This window comes from Protopterus annectens, chromosome 15.part0, assembly GCF_019279795.1.
Source record: "Protopterus annectens isolate FY-2018-M chromosome 15.part0, PAN1.0, whole genome shotgun sequence".
Lineage (NCBI taxonomy): Eukaryota > Metazoa > Chordata > Ceratodontiformes > Protopteridae > Protopterus > Protopterus annectens.
The window spans coordinates 375,026,645-375,053,316 of NC_056749.1; the positions used below are offsets into that span (position 1 = coordinate 375,026,645).

The 26,672-nt window shown below is 37.6% G+C and overlaps 1 protein-coding gene across 5 annotated transcripts in view; it reads left to right on the forward strand.

Moving 5' to 3' along the window:
* Positions 1-26,672, forward strand: part of DRP2 (dystrophin related protein 2) — a 4,029,288-nt gene that overhangs the window by 2,826,178 nt on the left and 1,176,438 nt on the right. For all 5 annotated transcript variants that reach the window (XM_044057118.1, XM_044057116.1, XM_044057114.1 and 2 more), the window contains one exon: positions 17,074-17,134. In XM_044057118.1, the coding sequence (XP_043913053.1) occupies positions 17,074-17,134 (61 nt within the window). The remainder of the gene's footprint in view (positions 1-17,073; positions 17,135-26,672) is intronic.

Genomic DNA, 26,672 nt, shown 5'->3' on the forward strand with positions numbered 1-26,672 from the left:
AAATTATTCAGACCTGCTGTTCAGAATGAATAAAGGATGTGGCAGTGCCTGAGCCAGATATAACAGTAAAAAACATCCTTGACTTTTCCAAATGACTAGAAATGTTAGAGTTTTTGGCAAGGCAAATAGGCTACAAGTGAAAAGGCATAAGCTAAATGGAAAGTGACAAAGATAAAAAACAATTGAAATAATAAGTAAGCAAAAAAAAAAAAAACAGTTGATCAGTGTTAAAACTGAATAAAATTGCCTGCCAGTACTCACATCAAACATAAATGAATTTGCACATAATACTTAATCAGACTTACTAAAATAACAAGTAAGTTATTATATGTACAAGTCTGCCATCAGTTACTGCTTTCATTATATTTTCTTTAACAAAAGATTAATAATAATGAATTAATTCAAACCTGTTGGGCCGTCTGCATTTAAAATTAATTGTCAATGATATTCTTGTAATTGAAGTACGCTATTCAGGTCCCCACCTATTGTGGGGAAAAATGTCAGCAGCAAAACCATAAAAGATATTATATCCTCACACTTCAAAGCATGCTTACTCAAAGTGTTCTCGTTCTCTTCTGTCTGACTGCATATCAGTTTTCAAAAATGTGGTCATACAGTTTTTTTCCAACATAAAATTAATTGCATTCCTTATACTTAACTATATAAGCAGTCATTTTAGAACTGCAATATGCATAATTATTAAAAAACAATTACTTAGAGGAGGAGTACTATCACACATGAAAGGTTGTTTTGAAGCAAACCAAAGCAACTTTCAGTGTGTTTGAAAACATGGGTTCCTGTCTCTTAAGCTATTCTTTAGAATACTTATTGAACTGTTAGAATCATTTAGCTATGCTATAGTAAGTGAAGAAAAAGCAAAAAATAAAAAAGACAGAGTAACAAATAATAAACCAGTGTGGGTCCACATAGTCTAGGACTGAAAATGGCATAATTCTTTGTTTCTTTTGTAAAAAAAAACAAAAGTATCTAAAATAATATTTTATTAAAAATAATCTACGTTGTGCACTTTCCTCCCCAATGTTTGGGACTTCTTCAGAACATACCCAGAATTAATGAAACTTCATTTAAATACCAAAACATTCAAGTAATAAACCAATTAAATAATTGTATTAAAGGTATAACACAATAGTTAAAACTAATTGTCCAATACACTGTAAATAATAAAAAGTTGTGAGTACCACTTTGACAAAATAAATTCAATTATATGAATCTAAAAATAATAAAATCATTGTAAAAATGCATCATGTTAAAATACTTTTAGTAAAATGATAAGATATTTCTTCAAAGTTTTGCTGATCTTATTTTAAGGACTAGCTGAATAGATATATGGTCATTCAAGGCAAGTTTCACTGTAGTGTCCAGATTAATTTGCCAGAATAATTCCCTGTATTCCAATGTATTTCCCCAGTATCCCCCTCTGGCACTTGGTTGCACTATCTTTAGTATTATAAACTCAAACCTATTAAAGCCTGTACATGTTAGGGAATGTTTGAATAAAGCATTGTTTGTATTTCCTCTTTTCAAGTCATATAAGTATTTGTGTATTCTTTTGGAAAATTTTCTTTCTGTCTTTCCTATGTATTATGCCTGGCATTGAGTATAGGATGCTACATACACCTGTCCCATAGATTCACCGTTCCCTTTCTGTAAAACAATCTTTGGTCTACAGTAAGTGTCCAAATTAAAAACCTTATTCTCAGTTATATAGTGGCAAAATCTACACTGGCCACATTTTGTAGTACCTGGTAATTCTATTTCTGTCCCCTTTTTAAATTACCCTTAATGCTCATATCTGCTTTGTATCTAAATAATGGGGTTGTACCCACAGAACTGAGCACTTCCTTGTCGATTTTGAGTATAAACCAATTATTAGTAATAATGCTTTTTATCTGTCTACTCAATTCATTGAACCTAGTAGCAATGGCATTCTGAAATGTATTCATCTGTGCCCCATCCATTGAATTCAAGTTGTCTTGTCTGACACCTAGTGTGTTGTTACCTAAAATGGGTGGATACCTGCTGTCCCTGTTTTTGATGACTTAATTTCTGAGCTTGTCCAAAATATCAAAAGGGTATCCCCTTTCTAAAAACATATATGTCATAATTTCCAGATTGTGAAAAAAACTGTTTTCATCTGAAATCATTCTAGATGCCCTAATGAATTGACCCTTTTCCAGATTCTTCTTACAATACCATTAATGATTACTATTGTAGTACAAGTATGATTTGGAAAAGGTCAGTTTCCTATATATAGAGGAGATAAAATTATTGTCCTTTATAGTTAAATATACATCAAGGTAATGAGTAGTTGAAACATTCTTTTCATGTGTTAATTTTAAGAAAGTAGTAGCACCCATAGCATACAATATAAAATTGTCCAAATCCTCATGACTTCCTTTCCAGATAACAAAAATGTCATCCAAAAACCTACAATAAAATGACCATAGTTCATTGTAGGGTTGTTTTAAAATAAACCATTTTTCCCCAAGTCAACATGACCATATTTGCAAAAATGGGGGCACATGCTACTCCCATTGCTATTCTACTCACCTGTCTATAGAATTCTCCCTCAAAATATAAAAACAAATGTTGTAGAGCACTATTTCCATCAAATTGGACAATAATCTTACCTTCTGTCATCAAGGTCTTTGTAATCTACCAGGGCATCTTCAAAAAATCTAAGACCAATATCATGTAGAATGCAAGAAAAGAGATCAGTAACATAAATTGTGAGGAAAATGTATTGTTCTCTCCATAATCCAGAATGTAATTTACTCAAAAAAATCCCATGAGTCTCTTAATATATGATTGTGGTCATTTAACACTGATTTTAATTTTGTATCAAGGAAGACTGCCAATGGGTATGTTTTAGATTCCTATGCAGCTACTATCAATCTGTACTGGGGGGGGGGGGTCCAATAAATGTTTGTGTGTCTTGGGTATCCCAAATGCCACTGTGGGTTTCAGTATTAATAACGCCGTGTGTCAAAATATCATCCAGAAATAAAATCTGTATTTCTGTATGCAATGTTGATTTCATTCCTTGATACTAAGGTGTATATATTCTCATCTTGTAATAATCCATTTTTTTATTCCAAATAATCAATATGTTTGTCAGGTTTCATGATCATGGCATTTCTATTATTTGTCAAATTGTCCAACAATGTATGCTCATCTGGGGTGAGATTTGAGCAAAATCTCCTTCCATTTGAGAACAATCTGTAAAAAACTTTCTTACGCATTTTCTCAAAAAGGGGAATTGTTTGATTGAGGGGAGGATCAAATACACTTTTCTTTTTTACTGGCATGCTTGATTGTATACTCTCTAGCCCTCTGTGTACATTACATAAGTTCAGTTTTCTGGTGAACACTTTAAGCTCTAAAATAGTGTCTGACATGTTTGCCTTTCTCTTTGGTATAAACTTAAAACCCTTTTTGAACAGAGTGAAATAGTTAGAGTTGATCTCTAAATCACTGTAGTTGAAAATATGAAACCCCTTTCTAGTAACTGTTTTTTCAGTCATTTGAAAAAATATTATCATCCTTAGCCTGACTTACCAAATTCCCACCTTTTTGATTGTTTTTGTTTTCTCTCTTGGTAATTTCCCTGACCTTCCCTTCCCTTTTTTTGTGGTGGTTGTATCTCCATTGAAAGTCGTTCAGGTGATAACTTTCCCAGTAAACCCCTTGATTTTTCAATCTCTCCAATCTCCTGGGGAGTGTTGGGGGGTCCAAAGGGGGAAATTCCAAGAGGAAAAACACCAAAGCGGGATGAGATACATGGTTTAAACTGTTGATAGCTTGATCTAAGTGTTCTCGGTCAGTTAAAAGTTCACATGTTGTTCTGCCTTGGCATACCTGTCTTACTTCCTTGTTTACATCTCCCTCGCCTTCTACACTGTCTTTATAGTTGGTGTCAAGTATACGGTATGCTTTACCCTGGGCATGATCATTGTGATCCCTAATTAATTTATTTTCCTTTTGCTTCTGTACATTAAACACACGATCATTCACTGTCTTAATAATACTGTCATATTTATATCTATAATAGTGAAACAGTAAATCATTAATAATAATAGCAGAAATTTCATCAATAAGGGAGTGAATTCTAGTAGCACTGAATTTAGTAATAAACTCAAGTAATTCCATTCTGTGTCTGTTAAACAAATTTATAAATTGTTCGTGTTCTTTGGAACCTTTTAGTATACTAAAGGGAAATGCGAAAACCCTTAAACCTCTCAGTATCTGTTCCCGTTTCCCTCAGGTAACAATTGTCTAGTTGCAATGTATAAAGTTTAATAAGCTTTTTCTCAAAGTCATGCATCACAGAGATTAGGCTAACCTGCTCATCTCATAACCGTGCCCCTTCCTGCTGTAATGAGATTTCTTGATCCAACCAAGATTTTAAATCAAAATATTTCCCTTTTCTACTAGGGAGATTTTCATCCATGTTGTTTCTGTGGTAACCAGTACTAGGATATAGTTCAATTAAACCTATCATGACAGATTCACCAATGTTCAAAATATTACTTCCTTCCTCACCTCTACGTTTCCCTTCAGCCAAAGCATTCAAAGGTAAGGTTGACATTGTATTCCTGCTATCATTCTCAGGCTGCTTGAAATTATTTCCTGAAAATCCCATTGCATTCAGTCCTGTCAAAACTTGGCTGAATTGTTGAACAATAAATTGATAAGTTGGGTAAGATGCCACACTTGCTCATTTTCAAAATTAACTCCTGCTTCACCCTCCATTGAGTACAAAGTGGTAGCAGCCTCTACAGGTGAGCTAATATGAATGTTCTGAGGAAAGTATAAACCAAATAGACACTAGTAAATATAAATTGGCCCTTGACATTCCAAGCCATTCAGTAAAGGTTCTAGTGTCAAATATTGCAATTTCAGTCCTGGACTATGTGGATCCACACTGGTTTATGGTTTCATACTGGTCACATGGCAACACACTTTTTTCTTTGGTTAACAAATAATAATGCAAACAAAATGTGAGAATGTGTAGTACAGGGAGACCTGACTTAAAAAGAGACAGAAGTTTGAAGACTCAATGCACAGCAAATGAAAAATGTTCCTCTCTGGATATCACACTTATTAGTAACACCTGTTTGTGTATAGGTGTCAAATTTTTGTGCCATGCTACAGCATAGATGACTGGTTAGTACTTCTAGATGGATATTGTATATCCTGAGGAATACAGCCTGTACTAGCCACATCTGCTAATGCCTTAATTTGTGCTTTAGACAAGATGTTCTCAATGCCAAAATCTTAATGTGCAGCATGTAATATTTATATCATCTAATGCTATAATTCCTATATGAGACAATATTTTCCCATATCTTTCATGCAAACACTAATAGTAAATCATATAATGGTCCACCATTTAACAGCTCTCATCTCAGTTTTGTGATGTTCCTGGAATAACTCATAGAAGGACGACTCCATTATATCCACAGGCAAACACTGTGCTTGAGGGATTCATGGCCTACATAGGGAAATTCACATTCACAGACATTGCTATTGTGAAATGAATGCCATGGAGACAACAGTTGTATAGCATGTTAAGAAGGTGCATGAGTTCCTCAGTTCCAGCAACAGGGTAACACCTCCCAGCCTTGCGCTCACATATGAGTTTAAGAACAAAATTCCATCTGCCAGCCAAGAGAGAAAAGCTAGATGCTGTTATGATTTAGAGGGAACATAAGCAGAATACAAAATTAAAGGCATGTGGATTACAGAAGACAGGCCAGAAAATGTACTTTACAGAAAAGAAAATATGAAAAAAGAAAATATGCTCTAGTTAGAAAAAGGTAAAACAAATACAAGTATTTAGCATTATAAACGTGTGCCCAGTTTTGTAAGAGGCATTGTGGTTCCTTTGGTAACAATATATTAAGGAAGAAATACATTAACTAGATGCTGTTCCTTTTAAAGCATTACCATGACTGTTCTCATGATTCTGGGTGCTGTTCATAAACAAAGTGACCAACCACATTGGGAAGGTGTGCAACCCAAACCACATATCAGTGTCCAGTGAAATTGATAAAGGCACTTTTGTGCAGTGGGATTGCAGATTACAAATTGTGTAACTGGCTAGACTCCTCCAGATTTCAGCTACACTGTAGAAAAGAATCTGGGATTTATAGGGGATATGACTGCAGGCATGTAGCAGTAAATACAGTAACCTGATATGCAAAGTCCAGGAAACGTTTATATCATGTTCTGCATAGTATATCTAAATAGCAGCAACAGTTCTTGAAATGTATTCCATAAATCTTTTCAAATAAATAGGGATGCAAAGCTGCATCCTCAATAGGTAGAGAGGGGTGAACAGTGCACAATAGCAAATGTTACAACCAAACACGTCCGTCCCTTTACAGTGGTGCAGCTGAGCTTACATCAGGGATCCTTCATTAGCACAATGTATAAATTACCTTTACTCTGCAGTCAAGGCAATGGCTGAATGAAACCCAGTGAGTTATGTTCGTCATATTTTAGATAGAAATCCCACTGACATGATTCCATAGAGAAACAGTATGAACAGTATGAGAAAAACTATGTACTATGTGCATGCATGTTCATATGCATGCAGTTCATGACAGTAATGGTGTTTATGAATCATGCTATGGCCTAAACATAGTACGCACAGCTACTGTATGTTTTTGAACACTATGGTTATCATTATGGGGGGAGATTTTCTCCAAGGACAGTAAAATTCAGCTCACTCAGTAATACTTTTTAACCTGAATATACTAATGCCTTTCGGCTTTTCCCAGTTAGGGGTCGCCACAGCGGAACTCCGGACCGCTAATGATTGGCAGTGGATTTTTACTGTGCCAAGGTGCCAACCAGATGGCCAACCTTCAAAGACGACACACCCATTCACACACGCACCTACCTGCATGTCTTTAAATGTCACTCGACCGCAGGGAGGACATGCAGACTCCACACAGAAATATAATTATGTCAATAACATCCTTTGGATCAGAAGGCTGCAAAGATATCGGTTAAGCTAAACAACTCTGCCTATTATGATATATGATAATACTTTTACTTTGCAGGATGTTTAAACTTATTGAGAAAGAAAACTGTATGTATGTAAAATTTTAATCTGTTCCATATTGTGAATGCTATGTGAAATGCACTCTACAGTATTTTCAAGCTGCTTTTAAACATGTTCCTAAAACAGTACAAATGTTAAGAATGCATTATTAAAACATGGAAGACATTTTTCTGATCATAACAATTTCATTTTTTTTGTATTGGATCATGTCTCCCCAGACATGAGGGCAGGTAATTATAAAAATATAATTGAAAAGAGGGACTCTTTGTGGCAGTTAAAACAATAAGCAGATACATTTCTGGGATTAATGGATCTATCAATACAAAATGCGTTTTAAAATACAAATGATATATTTAATGTGTAGTTTTGTATTTAATTTATATTATGTGCCATATTATGTATACATATTTGATTGCTTCATTGAGTATTATGGGTGACAAGTGCTTTGTATTTAAAGTTAAATAGGAAATGTATTTATTATTCTGAGGAAGTTCTGTTGTATGTGAATGAAAGTGCTAATAGTTTTTTTGAAAATAAGATGATATAATGTCCTGAAACATAAAACAAAACGGCTTAAGAATTCTTAAAAAATTTAGTCACTTGCAGCGAAAGTCTCAGAAATAGTATTTCGGTAACATAAAAATGTAACTGATGCTAGGCAGATGGAAGCTTCCCAAAGCAGTTGAAAATAGTGTGACCTACAACCATAGTCTGTGAAAGTCCACATTCTCCATGGACTTCAGCTGCAAGGCTACATTTTGGTTGATTAAAATGGCATGAACTGCTGCAATCTGAAATTCCAAGGAGCAATACTAATATGTGATAATTTTTTGAATTATGCATTAAACTATTAATATACAGATTTTCAGTGGTATTTTTATAAAGAGTTCTGAGACTAGAATTTAAAGTCCACTTTGAAAAGAAATTTACTTCTGTTTAATCAATTTAGTTTTTCCATTGTATGATCAGTCACTAAGCTCTGTTGAGCCTTGTGTTAAATAAATTATGTTTTTTAATTCAGATAAGCTATTAAGTATATTAATTTGTTGGATCCAAAAGCTTTTGCATTAAATAGGTGTGCCCACAGTGTATATTTTATTTATTTTATGGTTGTTGCATTTCTAACCTAGTGTTTTACATTATCAAGATTAAGAAAGTACAGTTTCAAACATGACCCTGTCCATTCTGATAAGATTATGTGAATCAGTATATGTATAGATGGCTCATGAGACCCTCCTCAAGACATTAAAACATGTTATGGTTCATTTAGTCTTATGGCCTTTTTGAGATAAATTCTATAGTACTTTACCAGAAGCCAATGCAGTACTCTGGTGTTTAATACAGCTATTCTCATACATGCATTTTCTGTTTGTTTGGTCTTAACATTGTTGCATGTCAGCACATAATCATTTATCATGGCTTTGGATATAGCACTGTGTGATTACTGCTGCACTCACACTTTGACAGTACTAAAGAAACAAAAGAGGCACAAACACAACTGCGAAGTGGAGGTTTATTGAAAAATAACAGAGAGTAAGAGCTTTCACATCCTGAATAAGACACTTCTTCAGACTTAAACAGCTGCATCAACAGTCACTTAAATAAAAAGGAGCAACATAAATCATCTTATACACAACCAATTATATCACAAAGCTAATTAAGTACCACCCCTAATTATGCAACTACAACTAAATCCTTCTCTCAAACATCAAACACACCCTAGAAATTTATGGTGGGACTTAATTAGTTTAGTGATATCACTGGTGGTGGTTGTTGTTGTTGTTGTTGTGTCTTTCGGCTTTTCCCAGTTAGGGGTCGCCACAGCGGAACTCCGGTCTGCTAATGATTGGCAGTTGATTTTTACGTGCCAAGTTACCAGCTCTGACGCACAACCTTCAATGAAGGTACACCCATTCATGCATGTCTCCACACAGAAGACGCTCTAGCTGAGAATCGAACTGGACAGCGTCTTACTGTGAGGCGACAACGCTACCGCAGCACCATAAGATAATTTATGTGGCTCCTTTTTACTTAAGTGATGGTTTGTTGATGTAGTTGTTGATACATACTGTGGAAGACATGTAATGAAGATGAACAAGAGACAACCTACAAGTGTGATGTAGGAAAATAAAAGTTAATCTGTCATGTAGGATTACTCACTGCATCAGGCTATAATGTGCCACAGGTTATCCACAGCCTCACTGCCCTTTCCACGTACTTTTTAAAATGGACTGTAGATTTTAGAAATGAAGGTGGTAATACAGAATGATTATTTACTCACACAAACAGGAGTTTACGACATTTGATGAGCACCTGTCCTATTAACTAGGAAGCACATCTTGATTATAAATTGCTAACAGTATGTTACTTAGATGTCACAATGTGATTGTATCATGTAGTACTGCTGAGAGTGGAACAATAGAATTCTTATCTTGGTATTTGGTATCATGAATAGGATATTGTGTAGATTAGCAGCAGACTTTAAACCCAGCATTTGTGGGCAGCACATGTTTTGTAACATTGTGTATGATGATGTCACAATGCATGCCTGTAGAAAAGTTACAAAAGATGCCCTCCATCAAGTGATTATGCAGACTTAAAAGCAGTGCAAAAAAAACAAGCTATGGAATCTAGCATTTCTACTTCTGCTGGCAAAGAAATGTCACACAGACCATCATGTCTATATTGGGTGTGAGCCAGTGGGTTACATGCATACATACATTGATGCTGTTAGATGAGAAGATTAAGAATTCTGCCCCATACCATGCAGCTGGACTCATATTATTATATTACAATATGCATAAAGTAGTGCAGCAGGATGGGGGGGTGCTCTCCTGATGTACCCCCCCACCATTTAGAAAACATCTTAAGCAAACGTCCCATCTGCCTCTTGAGATTTTGTTTAATTTTTAAGTGTTCCATGACAAAGGTGTGTTGAATTGTCAAGGATAGTTTCTCTTGTCCTGGCCTGCCCATATTTTCTCATTTGCTGTAAAAGCTAACCTAGTTATCCCTTGCCATGAAACCTACTGTACACTAGGTGGGAAGCTCAGAGTTCATAAAAATAAATAAATAAATTACATCTTCCAGGTGCAAAAAGGTCCCAGGCTCATGACATCTGAAATGAGAAGCTCCTACCTGAAAAGGCTACTCTGACCGTGATATATTCCCATTTAATGTCATTTATGCATATTAGTCTACAGCTTGGTATGTTATACAATCACAGCACAGAACACACACATACAATTAAGGGACACAAGAAGCAAGCATCAATGATATTTGGCTGGCTTATTGTGATGGGATATATGTGATTTAGTGATTTATGCATAGAGAAAGTACGCACTCTTGTTAAGGAAACTTCTATAGGAAATAAAACAGCTGAAATTGATAAATGTTCATATTCATTATAGGAGTACTTCCTGTAATTAGTGCTGAGACACTAAAATTTACAGATTTTAAATTACAATGGTCCATAGTGATGTATACAGCAACTGAACCTTTGATATTTTGGATACTTCTTTGCATATAGAAAATTGTGTAACATACAGTTTGGATTTTTATGTGAATGGTGGTCATAGATATTAAATCTAATCTCAAAATGTTAATAATGCATTTATAAGGATAGTAACAAAACCTAATATTTAAAGATAGCTCCATGCTCTTACTTACTACCAAGCTTATATGCATGAAAACAAAGTCTTAAGTATGCTTTAATGGTCTGTTCCTGTACATTTTAATCTGCTATATCAAGGATTTAACAAAAACGTAAATTCAACAGACATGGTAGGAAAAAATAAGAGGCTGAAGGTATACTAATGAAATCAATATGCACATGCAGCTTTTAATAGCAACTACTGTTCAACAGTGATAACGTATGCATTTTTCTCTGGAGCACTTCTATATAAATAAAAACAGTACAAGTATATAAAATGTTCATATACACACTTTCTTACAGAACAAAAAGACAGATATATACATTTTAGAAGTCATAGCAGTAGCAGAGTAAGAAGAGGGTAGAGATATAAATCTGATTTTGCCCCGAAGTATCAGAAGGGTTGCATATCTATATATATATATATATATATATATATATATATATATATATATATATGGGTTACCCTTAGTAAGTCAAAAGGCCACTACATCAAATTCCACTTCACCAACAAGGCAGAACATCGACAAATGAAGAGCCGAAGTTTCCCACACAGTAAGTTACCGTTTGGCCATCCACCTGAACTTTGCCCTGTACCCCCATGGTAGTGTGTTCTCGGAGTTGGAATATTAAGTTAGGGGGCTATGGGGCCTTCATTTGTCGATGTTCTGCCATGTCGGTGAAGTGGAATGCGATGTAGTGGGCTGCTGACATACTAAAGGTAACACACACAAATATATATATATAATATATATATATATATATATATATATATATATATATATATATATATATCTTCTTCTTCTTCTTTCGGCTTTTCCCGGTTAAGGGTCGCCACAGCGGATCATCTGTCCGCTCATGACTGGCAGTGGAGTTTTACGGTGTCGAGTTGCCAGCCCGGCACCCAACCTTCCACAGAATGCACACACACACTCACACCTAGGGTCAATTTAGAGTGTCCAATCCACCTACAGCATGTCTTTGGGATGTGGGAGGAAACCGGAGCACCCGGAGGAAACCCACGCGACCACAGGGAAGACATGCAGACTCTGCACAGAAGGCACCCCAGCCGAGAATCGAACCGGAGAACCTCTTGCTGTGAGGCAGCAACACTAACCACTGCACAACTGTGGCCGCCCTATTTTTATATATATATATATATATATATATATATATATATATATATATATATATATATATATATATATATATATATATATATATATACAGTGAGTTAAGTTACTTTGAATAGGGTGTACAGAAGACTTAGAAATGACTCTTAGGGCTTCATAGTCCTAGTTAGGACACCTTGCTAGTACAGTGTTTTCAGGCATAACTAATTAGGTGTAGGGCACTCCATAATGGGCATGTCATTGTACAGAACTGCATTGCATTACTGAAGGTTAGGTGTAGTGTGGTGTGGTGCTGTTGCATTTGGAAGAGACAGTCACAGAACAAAGCTTCCACCCATTTCAAATACATACTGGAAAGACAAAGTTTAAAGAGCCCTCTGACAAGGATTTAGGTTCATAGGGATATAGATAAGCAATAAGTGTATGGCCAGAGATCCATTGAGAAGTTTAGCCACATTGCCCAGGTAGTTTCCCCAGATCAAGAGATCATTCTCACAGATTCCCGGCATAAATTAATAGTTTACCATTGAATAATCTGAAGTAGTTTTGAAGGTAGATATGGGGTAGTTCTGTCTGATTTGTAAATGGAGTATATTTGTGAGATAATGCGTGCATTGGGTTCAGAAACTGTCCTGCCTGCTGGTATTCATAGGTTATAAACTTAGCCATGTTATACCTTTGTTCCCTTATTTATATCTGCAGCATGAGTCCATGATCAGCACTGACTGCCTTTATTCAAGAGGGACATAGGTGACACCCAGAGGGTCAGTTTACTGTCTCTCATCCTGTTGTCTAAGTTATGCTTAATAGGGTCATTGAGGAGCTCTGTTTTATGTGAATTTGGGAGTCTGCTCCAGAGAAGTGGCAGTCTCTGGGAGATATATCTAACTCTCCAGCATGTCCTGTTAATCTCACAGGCTAGGTTAAGATCCCCAGATCGAGTGAATCTTGTCCCATTTAACTTGCGGATGTGCAGCATTTCCATTAGGACAGGGTCCAAGACTGCTCTGTAGGCCAGGCACAAGTCACCACTCAGCAGCCTATTTGATACAGAGTACAGTGACAGGGTCTTCAGTCTCTCCATATAGGTCATGTGTTGAAGGCCCTGAATTTATTTGGCGAGGAAACCTCTGAGGTCTCTCCAGCTGCTGCAGGTGTCTGATGAGGTACACACAGAAGGGAATGTTGTACTCTATTAGTGGTCTGATGATGGATGAGTACAGGGGAGTTATAACATCCTTAGCTCAGGATGCAGTGCCCTTATTTATGAGATGTGCAATGTAAAAGTCCTTCCTTACCACTGTGGACACATGGTGATCAAAGTTAATGTTGCTATCAACCTGTGTTCCCAAATCTCTCACCACAGGGTTTGAACTAAGGGGGGGTACTGTTAATATTGTAATTTGCAGGGACTTCCCTTTTGCCAAAAAGGATGATGACACATTCTTTTGCATTTAGCTTAAGTTCATGGCTTTGGCACCAATCATTTGTCTGTGTAAGTCCTTTTTGCAGTATGTCATCATCGTTTGAGGACTCAGCGATTGCACCCAGTTTGCAGTCATTGGCAAACTTGATAAGCCATAGGTTATCTATTTTCGCCTGGACTTTTGAGAAATAGATTCCAAACAGTATGAGGCCCAGCACAGATGTTTGTGGTACACCACTGGTAAATGAACTGCTGGTAGAGGTAGAATCACTAACTTTGACTGCATGCGTTCTGTCTGTGAGCCACTTGGCTACCCATCTAGTGACATATGGGCTAATGCCTAGCCAGGTGTGTTTCTCAATGATGACTGAGTGGGGGATTGTGATAAAAGATTTGGCTAAGTCAAGATAGGATGTATGTACTGTTTTGCCTTTTTCTAGGGTTTTAGTGACATTCTTGAAGAAGTCCACCAGGTTTAATAAGCATGATCTACCTTTAACAAAGCCAAATTTGGTCAGGTCAAGAGTTTGAAGGTCACCTATGTCTTTGTTGATAAGGTCCATGATGATTTTCTCCATGGCCTTGCATATAAGGCTGGTTAGGCTTATGGGGCTATAGTTCCCAGGGTTGGTTGATGGATCTCCTTGTGCAAGGGGAATTACTGTTGCTGTTTTCCACTCTGCTGGGATAAAGTCTGTACTTATACTGAGGTTAAAGAGAGTGCCAAGTGGTTCCACTAGGTCCTGTTTTAGACCATTTAATCGACAACCTGGGGTGTTATCTGGTCCCATAGATGCTGTATTTTTGGCCTTGGAGAGTGTGGTTATGACCTGCTCTTTGGAGATACTAGGTAGAGGTCTGGTGACAGATATGCTTTGGGGTATGTCTGGTGGGGACAGGGTGATTTTTGTGCCACATCTGTTCACTAGCAGGTTGGTGATGTCCTCAGGGTCAGTATGAGTGATACTATCCACTACTAGTTTGGCTCAAAGCTGGGCCTTCCCTTTTAGATTTCTGATGTAGCTAAAGAATACCTTCTGATTATCCTTAGCCAGGGATGCTAGTTTAGCCTCGTAATTGGCTTTAGAGGATTTTACAAGAAATCTAATTTGCTTGCTCACACTGTGGAGAATGTCCTTCTTCTGCTGAGTCAGTTCCCTCTTGTTCTTAGACATTAGTTTCTTCCTCTTGTTGGCTAACATATTTATGCTTGATGTCCATCAGGGTGGCTTGTTTTTTTGTGAGGACCTTGTTTTGAGCCATTTAGGTGCAGCCGAGTCAATATATTTGTATAGGTGTTTATACAGGGCTTTTGTGTACATCTCTGTATAGCAATCATTGTTGACAGTGGTAGCAGGGGGTTTGAAACTCTTTATGCCATTGCTTAGGAGGCTATAGTTTGCTTTGGAGAAATGTTTCATCCTTTTTGCTCTTAAGGAGGGCTCAGGTATGATTACTTCAAACAAAAATGATTTATTATCAGATTTTACCAGGGAGGGTAACACACAGGGGGTAATGCAGAGACCCCAGTGTTGGTGAGTACCAAGTCTGGGACATATGAGCCCCTTGTGGGGTGGAGACTATCTCTTCCAGAGCATTTGTATTAAAAATATCCAGAAACCTTAGGGCGAGCCTGTTTGTTCTCATATATGACTCCCAATTGATGGAAGGATAGTTGAAATCACCCATGACCAAGGTGTTTGGCTGTATAGTGAGTAACTCAAGTAGGTCCAGGTAGGCAGAGTGGTTCATGGTGGAGGACCAATAGCTAACAATAATATGGAAGGCGATTTTACCTACATTCAGTTGGACTTGGAGTAGCTCTAGGGAGTCATACTGTTTGACCAGTCTTGAGGTGTATTGTTTTTAATGAAGATGGATACACCTCCACCTTTGGTTCTTTCATGCTCATTTTGAGGTCTGAATGTGTGGAATGCATTGTAGCCTTGCATGGCTGAGGTGCTCTCTGCAGCCTTGAACCATGTCTCTGTGACTGCACAGACATTAGCATCTTGCAAGGTAAGGAGTGCTTCCAGTGAAGGCTCTGATTTAGACACCTAGCATTAAGCAGTATAACCTTGAGTTTGTCTCTAGAGGAATTTTTTACATCAGGAATTTTGTTGACATTGCCTAAAAAAGGCACTAAGGGGGAGGCAAGTACCTTTGCCAGTAACTGAAAGCCAAGAGGCGACAGGTGAATACCATCTCTGGCAAAGCAGCATAGTCTGTCAACCATATCTTCCCAGGCTGACAGATACTGGATCGCCATGGACTGACACCAGAAGGTAAGCCAGTTGTTGAAGTCAATCATTTTTTGTTTATATTGAGGCATCATCCTGGGTGAAGATAGAATGCTGCTTAGAGCTAGGGACATACCTGCTTAGGATGCATAATCTGAGAGCTCAGTCATGTCTCACTTCATATAGTCCAGTGAGGTACATCTCAAGTCATTCACTCCAATATAGACTATGACAGAGTCATAATGGTACTTGTTGTTGAGTGACTTGAGTGTGTGAGTGATCTGATGGAGCCTGGCACCTGACAGGCTGCTGAACGTGACCGTCTCCTTGTCCAGCTTGGTGAGGGGGACACATCTGTGTGCCTCACTATGGAATCGCCTATGACCAAGACTTTTGTTTTTGAAGTGTTTGTCTTAGGGGCTTATTGGCTGAGGGACTATTATGTGTATTATTATGTGCAGTGGATTCTGTTGGGTCTGCATTGTGTGCATTAGGTTGCGCTTGGGAGGCATCTGATCTTCAGGTAGGTTTCTATCTCCACATATGTTTGTTTGTGCTGTGAGCTTGTTATGTGCAAGAGGTGAAGTGTGTGTGTGCTCACAACCTGTTTGATATCTGGTTTGTTGTTATGAGAGATAATTGATTCCAAATTCATAGTATAGATACTTCTCTCACATGTTGTATTTGCTTGTTTTAGGATTAACTGGTTGTCAGTGTACATGAGGCAGTTGCTACATTGCCTCTGAATGACCATGTCAATCAGGCTGGCTGGAGAAATGGTGGGAAACTGTCCTTCCATTATGGTAGGTATATACTGTAGTAACTAGTGGGAAGTGGGCTAGATGGACCAGGTTTTGCTGTAAGACGAACAAAAATCAGCTATTGTATGGAGATCTAGGGGTAGAAAACTGTGTCAGTGCTTTACAATGCATAACTGAGTTGCTTGCAGGGCAGCAGGGCACAACTGTGTTGTGCACAGTGAAACAGGGGAGCTTAGAAAATTCCTTAGCAGATATCTAGGGGAAAATTGTCTTTTCAGGCAATCACAGCTGTGCTAAACCCCATTGCGTGATGCGCAGCTATGTGCAAATGTGAGGCTTAAATACAAGTGAAGTGAAATGATTTTAAAACAAAATAACCAGTGGGAAAGCCAAGAGTGAGCCATATTCCAACAATCCCCAACTCAGATGGGTCTTAGGCTGCACACTTCTACCACAAGGGTGCAGAAGGGCCTTCTTAAGATGGCTGTTTTTAGTGCTCATATTATAGGATTATTAATCCTATGATATAAAATTCACTAGCATGCATGTAGAGGCCATGATTAGTTGACATGAGTGAAAAATTGTCCCATTTGTGTGAACTAACTGGGAAAAAATACAAGTAGGTATATAGTAATAGAAGAGGTAAGTGAAAATATAACTGCATATAACCAAGCTGCTGTTCCTTTGCATCTGTATTTCCAAAGGATGTTACACAGTGGTCCATAATGATGTGAACTTCTTACCCATTAACTATTCTTTATTTTTCAGCATCAGTTCAAGTTCCATGGGAGAGAGCCATTTCTCCAAACAAAGTGCCATATTATATAAAGTAAGTGATCTTTCTAACCCCTTGTGTGTCTATTGTAACTATTTTGTTTCTCACTTTCTCTCTGTATCTATCTGATAAACATGCAATGGATGTGTTCTTGTTCTCACAGTGAACTGATACTTGAACAAGTTAAATAAATGTCTCATATCATTCCTGATACCAGGTAGTAAAAGAACATTTACTGTAGGGTAGTAATCTGATAAAAGTGGGACTGATTATGTGGCTGATATCAAATGACAAACTATTTTTGATAGGAGAATAGTAGCAGTTTATATGATGATATGATAATATGTCATATTCAGCATTCAGTCAGATATAAGTAAAATATACTATCTAAAATGCTACTACACGGCAAAGGTAAAACATTCATATTTAAGGTACTCAGACTTGTTTCTCTTGGTTCGTTCTTCTTTAATTTCCTATACTATATCAGCAGGTATACAAGTGAACTAGAGTTCATTTCTCACTACAGTTTCTAAGCCACCCTGGGAAAATAGCTTGAGTAAGACTCTTTGTCTGTTTGCTCTTCTTTTCCAACACTCCCCCTCTAGTACAGGAATCATAATATGTAAAACCTTAGTATGCTCGGTGGAGGTCACAGAAATCATAATATGTAAAACCTTAGTGTGCCCGGAGGAGGTCACAGAAGTCATAATATGTAAAACCTGAGTGTGCTTGGCGGAGGTTTGCTTGATGCTGTTGAATGATGTTTCATACAAATTCATTAGTGAGCTGACAGAAACTTATTTTTGCGTGCCTTCCAGAATACTGTTTTGTTGACTTGCATTTATTTTTTCCACACAAATGTGTTACATAGAACAAGGGAAGACTGCCTTGGGAAGAAGTTCTCTGAAAAATTAGAAGTGTAGTATTAAGAGATGTGTATTTGATCATCTATCTCACTTCTAATCTTCATTATTCCTTATTTTTTGCTGCTTGCTACCTTACCTGTTACTTTCTATACTATCACTTGCTCATTGTAAGATGCCGTTATAAATCGAACACTAAGTAACAAGGTAAGCTGAGTATGCAGTATGGAGAATGTGAAAATAACAGTATGACATCAAAAATGTGGATAAAGTTGCCAGTGTTATGCAAGTAACCTAACTTTTGCAGGTAACTTTAAGAAAAATACCACACATGTAACTGCCTAGAGCTTTGAGCCTGTAGCAGAAGACTGGGGTACAGTTTGTTGCTGCAATAACCCACACACTCCAGACAACATTTTGTTTAACAGGCAAGTAAACTGTAAGCATCATGCCACAGTATGGAACAGAGAAAAATGTGGAGGGAAATGACAGCAAGACGAACAACATCCCCTGTGTAAAACGTCCTTCTTCTGTGAATATGAACTACCAGGAGTATTTATTGAAGTTGTTGAAAACCCTTCTTCAAAGTTACACGATGGCAGACTAACTAATTTACAGAAAAGCATAAAGCATAATGTATGTACCTCCTAACTGTCCTGGCCATTTCAGATCAGTACATGTACGTAGCAGATTCTGGAAAACCTTTATTGCCCAATTCTTTAATGGTCACTGAAAGTACAAGTCCAACATCACTGGGATTTGTGGGAAAGTCAAGGAGAGGCATGCTAGCAAGTACAGTAGGTGCACGGGCCAGACAAACTGTGGCAAACATAAACAAAGAAAGCCAGCACCTTGGAAGCATGAAGATTTATTAGAACTAGACTGGTTTCAGCATAAAGCTTTCATCAGTGATACATCTCAAATAGCAGTAATAACCCTGCAATAAATACTTAATCTAATTAGGTATCCATGACATCATTTCCTGTCCAAAACAAAATTATTCTGATACCAAATAATAGGCACAAAAAACAATGTGGAACCACATAAACATCCATGTGGAATAACTGTTTTATTCCCCTTTATGCTTTTCATTAATATTTTAATATGCTGTTTTTGTTCTCTCTTTAAGAACTGTTGTGCTCTTAATATAAACCACAAAGTGCTGAATCATACCTAATGGTATCCAACTCATGATAGGAAGGGAAAATGTTACAATTTATCATTTAATCCAGGTGGGAATAGACCACCCAATTTTACAATCCATTTCCTTTCCTTCATGTTTAATATATTATGCCACCCTGTTTTAAAGGATCTATTGCCTGATATTTTGTCAATGACTGTAAAAGTAAATTTCACCATATGGTGAATCAGTGAATGTATGTAAAGAGCATTGGTGGCTCTGGCATTCCTAATATCCCCTAAATGTTCTGACATTCGAAATCTAAATTCTCTAGAAGTTTGGCCCACATAGAAAGCTTGACAAGTGCAAGTGGCCAAATATATGACCCAATCTGTTCCACAGTTGGCAAAGCAGTTAATGTTGTACACCTGTCCAGTGTTTTTGCTGGTAAAGGTTTTCGTTTTGAAAACATGTTTGCAGAAGGTGCAATGTCCGCAAGGGTAAGAACCAACCAATTTCTCACCTGTTAGTGTTGTTTGCTGATAAGTTGCGTCCTGATGCATGATATTTTTTGTAGTGAGAAAAATGGGAACCTAAAGTTTTTCCCCGCCTGTAAGAAAATAGGCATTTGTCCCCCAAAAGGTCATCCAATTGTTTATTGGTCTTCAAAATGTTCCAATGTTTGTCAATAACATCGACAAGATGTGCTGTGTTTCTACCAAATGTGGTGACCATTCTCAAGGTGTTCTTGTTGTCCTTCCTAGGTTGATGTTTATATTCTAATAAAGTATTCCTGGATTGTTTTTTAGCCCATTGCATAGCCAAGTTAACATTCTGTTTGCCATATCCCCTAGCTAGAAATCTGTTAGCTAAATCATGGTGGGATTGTGTAAGATCCTGCTGTAAAGAGCAAATTCTCTTCAAATGCAAAAACTGGGATTTTGGAATGTTATTAATGGTATGTTTGGGGTGGAGACTGGTGGCATGTAACAAGCTGTTGTATTGTGGATATTTTCAGTAAACAGTGGTTCATAACGTGTTGTCTGCTTGACGCTGTAGATGAACATCCAGAAAGTGAATCTCATTTATGTGATGACTTACTGTAAATTCAGCCCCCCATTTATTTCCATTGAGGTATTCAATGAATTCCTCCAGATATGCAATGCCTCCTTTCCATACAAGCCAACAGTCATCCAAAAATCATCTCCATATGTCTATCTCTGGCAAATACAGATTATGTAGTTCATTGTATATGATGTGCTCCTCCACATATCCCATATGTAAATCAGCATATACTGGGGCAAAAGATGCCCCCATTGCTGTGCCTTGAATTTGCCAGTAGCACTCATGTTGAAAATAGAAGACATTTTTGCTAAGGACATGCTCGGCCATACAAATGAGCAATGTCTTGAAACCTGAGCTATAGATGTTAGTCTTGTTTAGCCAAAATTCTAATGCTGTTAGTCCAGCCCAATGTGGAATGCTGGTATAGAGTGATTTAACATCCAGGGTACACATCAACCAATGAGGTTCCAATTGAGACTCAGATACAATTTGTAAAAATTCTGTTGTATCCTTTAATCCGGCACTGACGTATGGCAAAAGCGGTTTCAAGTATTCAGTCAAAAATGCCGACAATGGCTGCATGAGGGAGCCTATGCCCGAAACAATAGGCCTGCCTGGTGGTGTATTCAAAGATTTGTGAATTTTAGGCAGTAAGTACAGATATTGTTTACCTGGATCATTGACCATTAATTGTTGTTTGGTTTTAACACTGATAATTCCCTCCTCAACAGCTTCCTGCAAAAAGTTGTCAGTTCACTCCTTGATTCTACATATAATTTGTTTATAGTATTATTATTTATTTTTTGCTATGACTAGGTATGGCATACTAAATATACCATCTTTCAATTTGATGTGTTACCTACAAGGAAAGTTGAAAGTTTATCAATTAGAAGAGCAAAGGGATATATCATCTATGTAATAAAAGCAGCAGCTTATGACTATGGGATGGAGTCACAGATATGATACTTAATGTACAGGGGTACTGCAAAGTGTATATATCAAAGATAAGTGCCACATGACTCAGAAACAGCAGAGTACCTGGTATGCAGAAGATATACATTAAAGTACAAGAAGAGGAAGTTGTTGCTGCTCAGTGAAAACATATGCAAATGTGCAACCCATAAATAAATTAATATTGCTAACTAAGTGCATAAGCAAGGATACTGTATATAATGCTTCCTATCTGACTCTGTTAAAGTGCACTTACAGCAGCTGGCTATCTATGCAGAAGACACTGCACTGCTGATGTAAACAGTAATGTGTGTCCAACAACACATGTATAAGCTAACTATGAAAAACATGTATAAAACATTATGCCCACATTAACTGGATTTCCAGTTGAATTTCTGGCCAATGAGACTTCTGCATGGAGTTTGCATGTCCTTCTTGTGTCTGCATGGAGTTTTGCTGAACATGCCAGGTTCCTCCAATATCTGAACTGTTTGCTATATATGAATTAACAGCCCATAGTTCTGTGTGCCAAGTAAGTATGTGTGTGTATGGGTGTGCACGGGCGTGCCCTGTGATAGTTTGGATTCTCATTTAGGAGAAGCATTATGCCTTGCACTCACTGCATGCCAGGATAAGCTTCAGTCCAGATCTCCCTATGGTCTGCAAATGTATTAAATGAGTAATTAGAGAATGAATGAATGAATTAATGAATGCACAAATGAATGAAAGGCAAGAAAATTAAAGTATTGAATACCCCCTCTCCTATCACTACTGGAATGGCTGCTAGTTCACAGCTGCCTTACTGATGCTCTGATATGCTGCTGTGGTCTGTCCTTCCTGCTGCATAGCCCAATGGGGCTGTGAGATATGACAGCAGTATACATCCAGAGTACAGAAACAGTATAAAATTAATTTACTGGCTGTTGTACAGTGATGAGCAGAAAGCTATGTAAAGGTCCCATGCCTGAATGACATACCCCATTTGTACAATGTGGGATACAAGTTGTAAACTTGTATGCTACACACACACACACACACACACACACACACACACACACACACACACACACACACACACACACTAACTCAATTTCTGTGTGTCACATTGTGTGTGTGTCTGTCTATGTGCATGACTGTAGGACAGCAACCTTACATCTTTTCTATTCCATTACCCAAAACATTGTTTTCATCCCTGCTCTGTGGCCACATAAAGGGATAGGTCTGCCTAGAAGTCAATTTGTAACACAAGTGGTCCTGGCATTATGTGTCTGAAGAGTATGCAAGATGCTGTTGTCAAGCCCCCATACTGTCCTGCAATTAGGCTTCCTCAGTGCCCAGGGTGGTATAAATTAGAAAGTCAGGAAATTTGCAATGTTTCCTCCTCTGACATTTATTATATGTTTGTCTTAGAAATCTTAGAAATCATGGCATTATTAGTCTTATGGGCACATGGGTTGTATCTGCTGTGTGTGGTTGACTCATGTTGATTGTTGCCCTGAGAGCTACTGTACTTCCTTTTTATGAGTGATTAGGCTATCTTACTCTGTATACAGTAATACTACTGTTTTGGCTTTCACCAATAGCCCCTTTTACCTGTGGATACCTGGGTTGACTAACTCTGTGCTTCTGTTATCCCTACTGTAGACATTCTGTCACCAAAGTCACAATTTAGACTGTGTAGACTGACTGTCTCAGCTATGCACCCTACCTTGCTACAAAGTTATTTATTGTCCCCTTACCCATACTCGGATATCCAATCACTTTGCAAAATTGGGTCTGCTTAATATGTCACTGACATGCCTAGTGCATCACGTTGCAACTTAGTACTTCACATGTAACCATCAGTAGAACACTGAGTGTGAGCCAATATGGCTCCACTATTCTGTCTGTGAGATATGTACCTGTTGTCATTGCTTAGAATTCTTCTGGTATATACTATGGATGGCATTTATGAAGCTATCCATCCATTAGAATTCCCACATCAGGTGACAATGGGATAACTAGCACCCAACTGCCAAATATTATAAGATTCCTTGTCATGAAGTCAAAGTAACATTGTACATGTTGTAGTACCCACAAAAATACAAGTGCAAATGTATCGTAAGTAATAGATTAAAGAGATAGCTGACAAATGGTTATCAGCTCTATGTTGATTATGCAAAATCTTAGCAGTGACATTGTTACAAGCTATGACTTGCATTTGATAAGCTATGCAAGGTGTCATAGGCATTTGATTACCTCTATTATATTTGTTGGACTGCATCATCACAAAATATGATTTAATCAACTGGAATATAATATCTGATTCCTGGAAACAGGAAAAGGTCATCAAAGACTGAAGGGCATTACCACTTGAAAACTAAAGATATGCCTGTGCCTCTTATCCACTGTGATTTAGGCATAGCTCTTTGATTTTGCATCTCAGATTTAGCCTCACTCCTCCTAGATTTATAATGTTCCTCATAAAGTCAGACCTGTTTATGAGTACATACTTTATTATATACAGTAAGTATATACAAAAATACCCTATCAATAACTGTAGAAACTACTTAGAAAGCCAGTGAAACATGGCTTTCTAACTCACAACACATGCTCAACCAAAAAAAAAAACCTTACAAAAACTAGTTTTTTTCCCAAATCCTTCTCTCATGGAAAAAAAAAACAGTTTAAAATTTTCTCTCTTAATAATACAACCATTGAAGTCAATTCCCGTAGCAAATTATTAGAATGATAGTGAGGGATAATCTTAAATTTGACCTGGTGTATATAAAATTGCATTAAAAATCACCAGGGATGCTTTACACAGCAAAAAAAAAAAAAAATCTTACCAAAGCAAATAAAACTACACTTGTCACTACCTACCTCCTCCGCTTACTACTTTATGCCACTCCCGTCCTTCGTAACCAACAGGCATCACAAAAAGCAAAACTTGAACAATGCTATAAGGAAGTGGCTAAATTTGTAGCAAATACCCCTTTCAGAACCCACCACTATATTGCACTAAAAGGACTAAATTGGTTAGGACTACTCTATCAACAAACATGTACAAAGCTTCTCACCATCAATAAAATTACCCTGCATCCATCTGCTTGTCCAGCACGAAATACCATTTTACACAGTTATGTTCCAACTCAGTCATTACAGTCTAGTGACCAAAAATGCCTCTCTGTCATCAAACCTATCAAGTATTTTGGGCATGATCTGTACTCACACCATGTTGCTGATCTATTAGGTCAGTACCCTCCTCCACTCCTTTAAAACCAGTCTGAAAGACTTCCTAGCCAAAATCTGGCTCTGTTCTTGCTCAGCCCCACTGATAAACTATACCCCTACATATGAACAAGACCCTGTTGATACCTTATACCTCCTTACTCCTCCTTCTTCATTAACTCCCTCCCTTACTTTATCTCCCTGACTCCCTATCTAAATTGCCATAACTATTTGTTTTTCTTACACTTCATATTGTAATTCCTGTTTGTATTATACTAACTTGCCTTTAATTTTTCTAAACTGGCTAAATTTTCCAAAACAATGGACAGACAAGGAAGGAGACACTGAGACCCCCAACAAAACAGCATTTAAAAAACCCTAAATGAAGCCAAACACCAAGTACTCAAGAAAGGGTGACTTATATACCATACTGAAGGAGCAACATCATCAGTACAATCATCGACCTAAAACTCTTCACCCAAAAACTGACCTTAAAGATTTATTTCCACAACAAAAAATACAGCAGGAGAACAAGGTCACCCTAGAAAACATAGTTGCAAGCAAATGGAAAAGACCATGCAACTTCTGCCCTCCTCCCCTCAGGGTCATCAGTGCATTTGAATCCAAATGTGAAAATGACTTTTGAAAAGATTCTCAACCAACACTGCAGGAGGAGAATCTATAACCTCAATAGAAAGGAAATCCAAGGACTACTGAACCTAAGCAAAGATAAAACCAGGAGAAGAATGAAAGATGATAAAGGGGGAGGAATAATTATTCCAGACACTGGCACCTACTCCAGTGCAATCCTGAAAATGCTAAGCAAACCCATGTTTTATGATGCCACATACCTAGGGAAGCTCAAGATCACATGGGAGGAACTTCTACTCGAAATTTGAACCTCCAAGAAAAAAGTCTGATTGGGAACAACCTACACAACTTCCTAAAGGTGACCCACCTGAAACTCCCCAACTTTTTCATTACCCCAAAGCTGCACATAAACATAGAGGACCCCCTTACAGACCACTAGTAGCCAGGGGGACTCTATCACAGAACCCATATCCATTTATTTGGAGGTACAGCTGAAACCACTAGAGGAAAAAAAAACAGATCTTTTATACTGGACTCAATGGACTTCTTCAGGAAAATTAGAAATGTCAAAACTGAAAAAGAGTCAATAATAGTCACCACAGAGATTGAAGTACTATACACAGTAATCCCACATGGTTACTGCATTTCTGTAGTAACTGCACCTTACACTAAACAATGAGAGGGCCTACCAGGTGAAACAGAAGTAATCAACAGGCACCTGGGACTTTTATTAAATAACAACTACTTCCAGTTTGAATGAAATTACTTCAGACAGACAACAGGGATCACAATGGTGGCAGGCATGACCTCAAGCTTAGCAAATACTGCCCTGGGGAAATGGGAAGAAAAGGTTATTTACAACTCCACATTCTACCAAAAAATGGGATGCTACCTTAGATTTACTGACCATATATTCATCATTTGGAACATCATTTAAAGCTTGAATACATTTCTGGACCATATAAACAAATCAGCCAACTTCCGTAAGTTCACAACAACCTCCAGCACAGAATCTGCCAACTTTCTAGATCTGAAAATTAGTAAAAACTCAGCAACAGGAATCCTTTCAAATGACCTATACTAAAAACCCACTAGAGTAAACCTAATGCTGCACAGCAACAGTATGCAGCCCTACAAAATCAAATTAAATTTAATCAAATCTCATGGTGTCCACATAGCTAGGGTCTCCATGAACTGGAAACTTTCACTAAAAACATCATTTGAATTGGAAAAAAGCTTCCTAGTGAGGATACAGCAGGAAAATGGTAAGACAAATTCTGGGACCCATTATTCACTGCAAAAATGAAGGAGATCCTACCCTGGATAACCTGTCTAGCAACCTAAACAGATTAATTAGGGATGTCAACCAAAATCCGGTAGCAATGTCTGGAACTCCAGCATCACTCTGACCTACCTAGACTATCCTGAGTTTAAACAGGCAATACTTGAGAACTGCTGCATTATCAACAAAAACAAAATGCTCAACAAGATATTACCACAATGACTTAAGTTCACAAACATGAAAAGTAGCAGCTGTGTGGAGACCCCTGCCCATCCAGAAGAAAATCACATCCACAAAGGAACATATCCCTGCAGCTTACCAAATTGTACATATTGCAAATACGTGAAAAATAGAGAAATCAACTTTATGGAAATTGCAACACAGATAAAGTGGTATACAGAGCAACAGATGCCCAGCATTCTCTATTGGAAAGACAATCAACAAGATGAAAACCATGTTATCATGATGCTATACAGACATGAGAAATGGAACTCAGGCCAGCCACCTGGC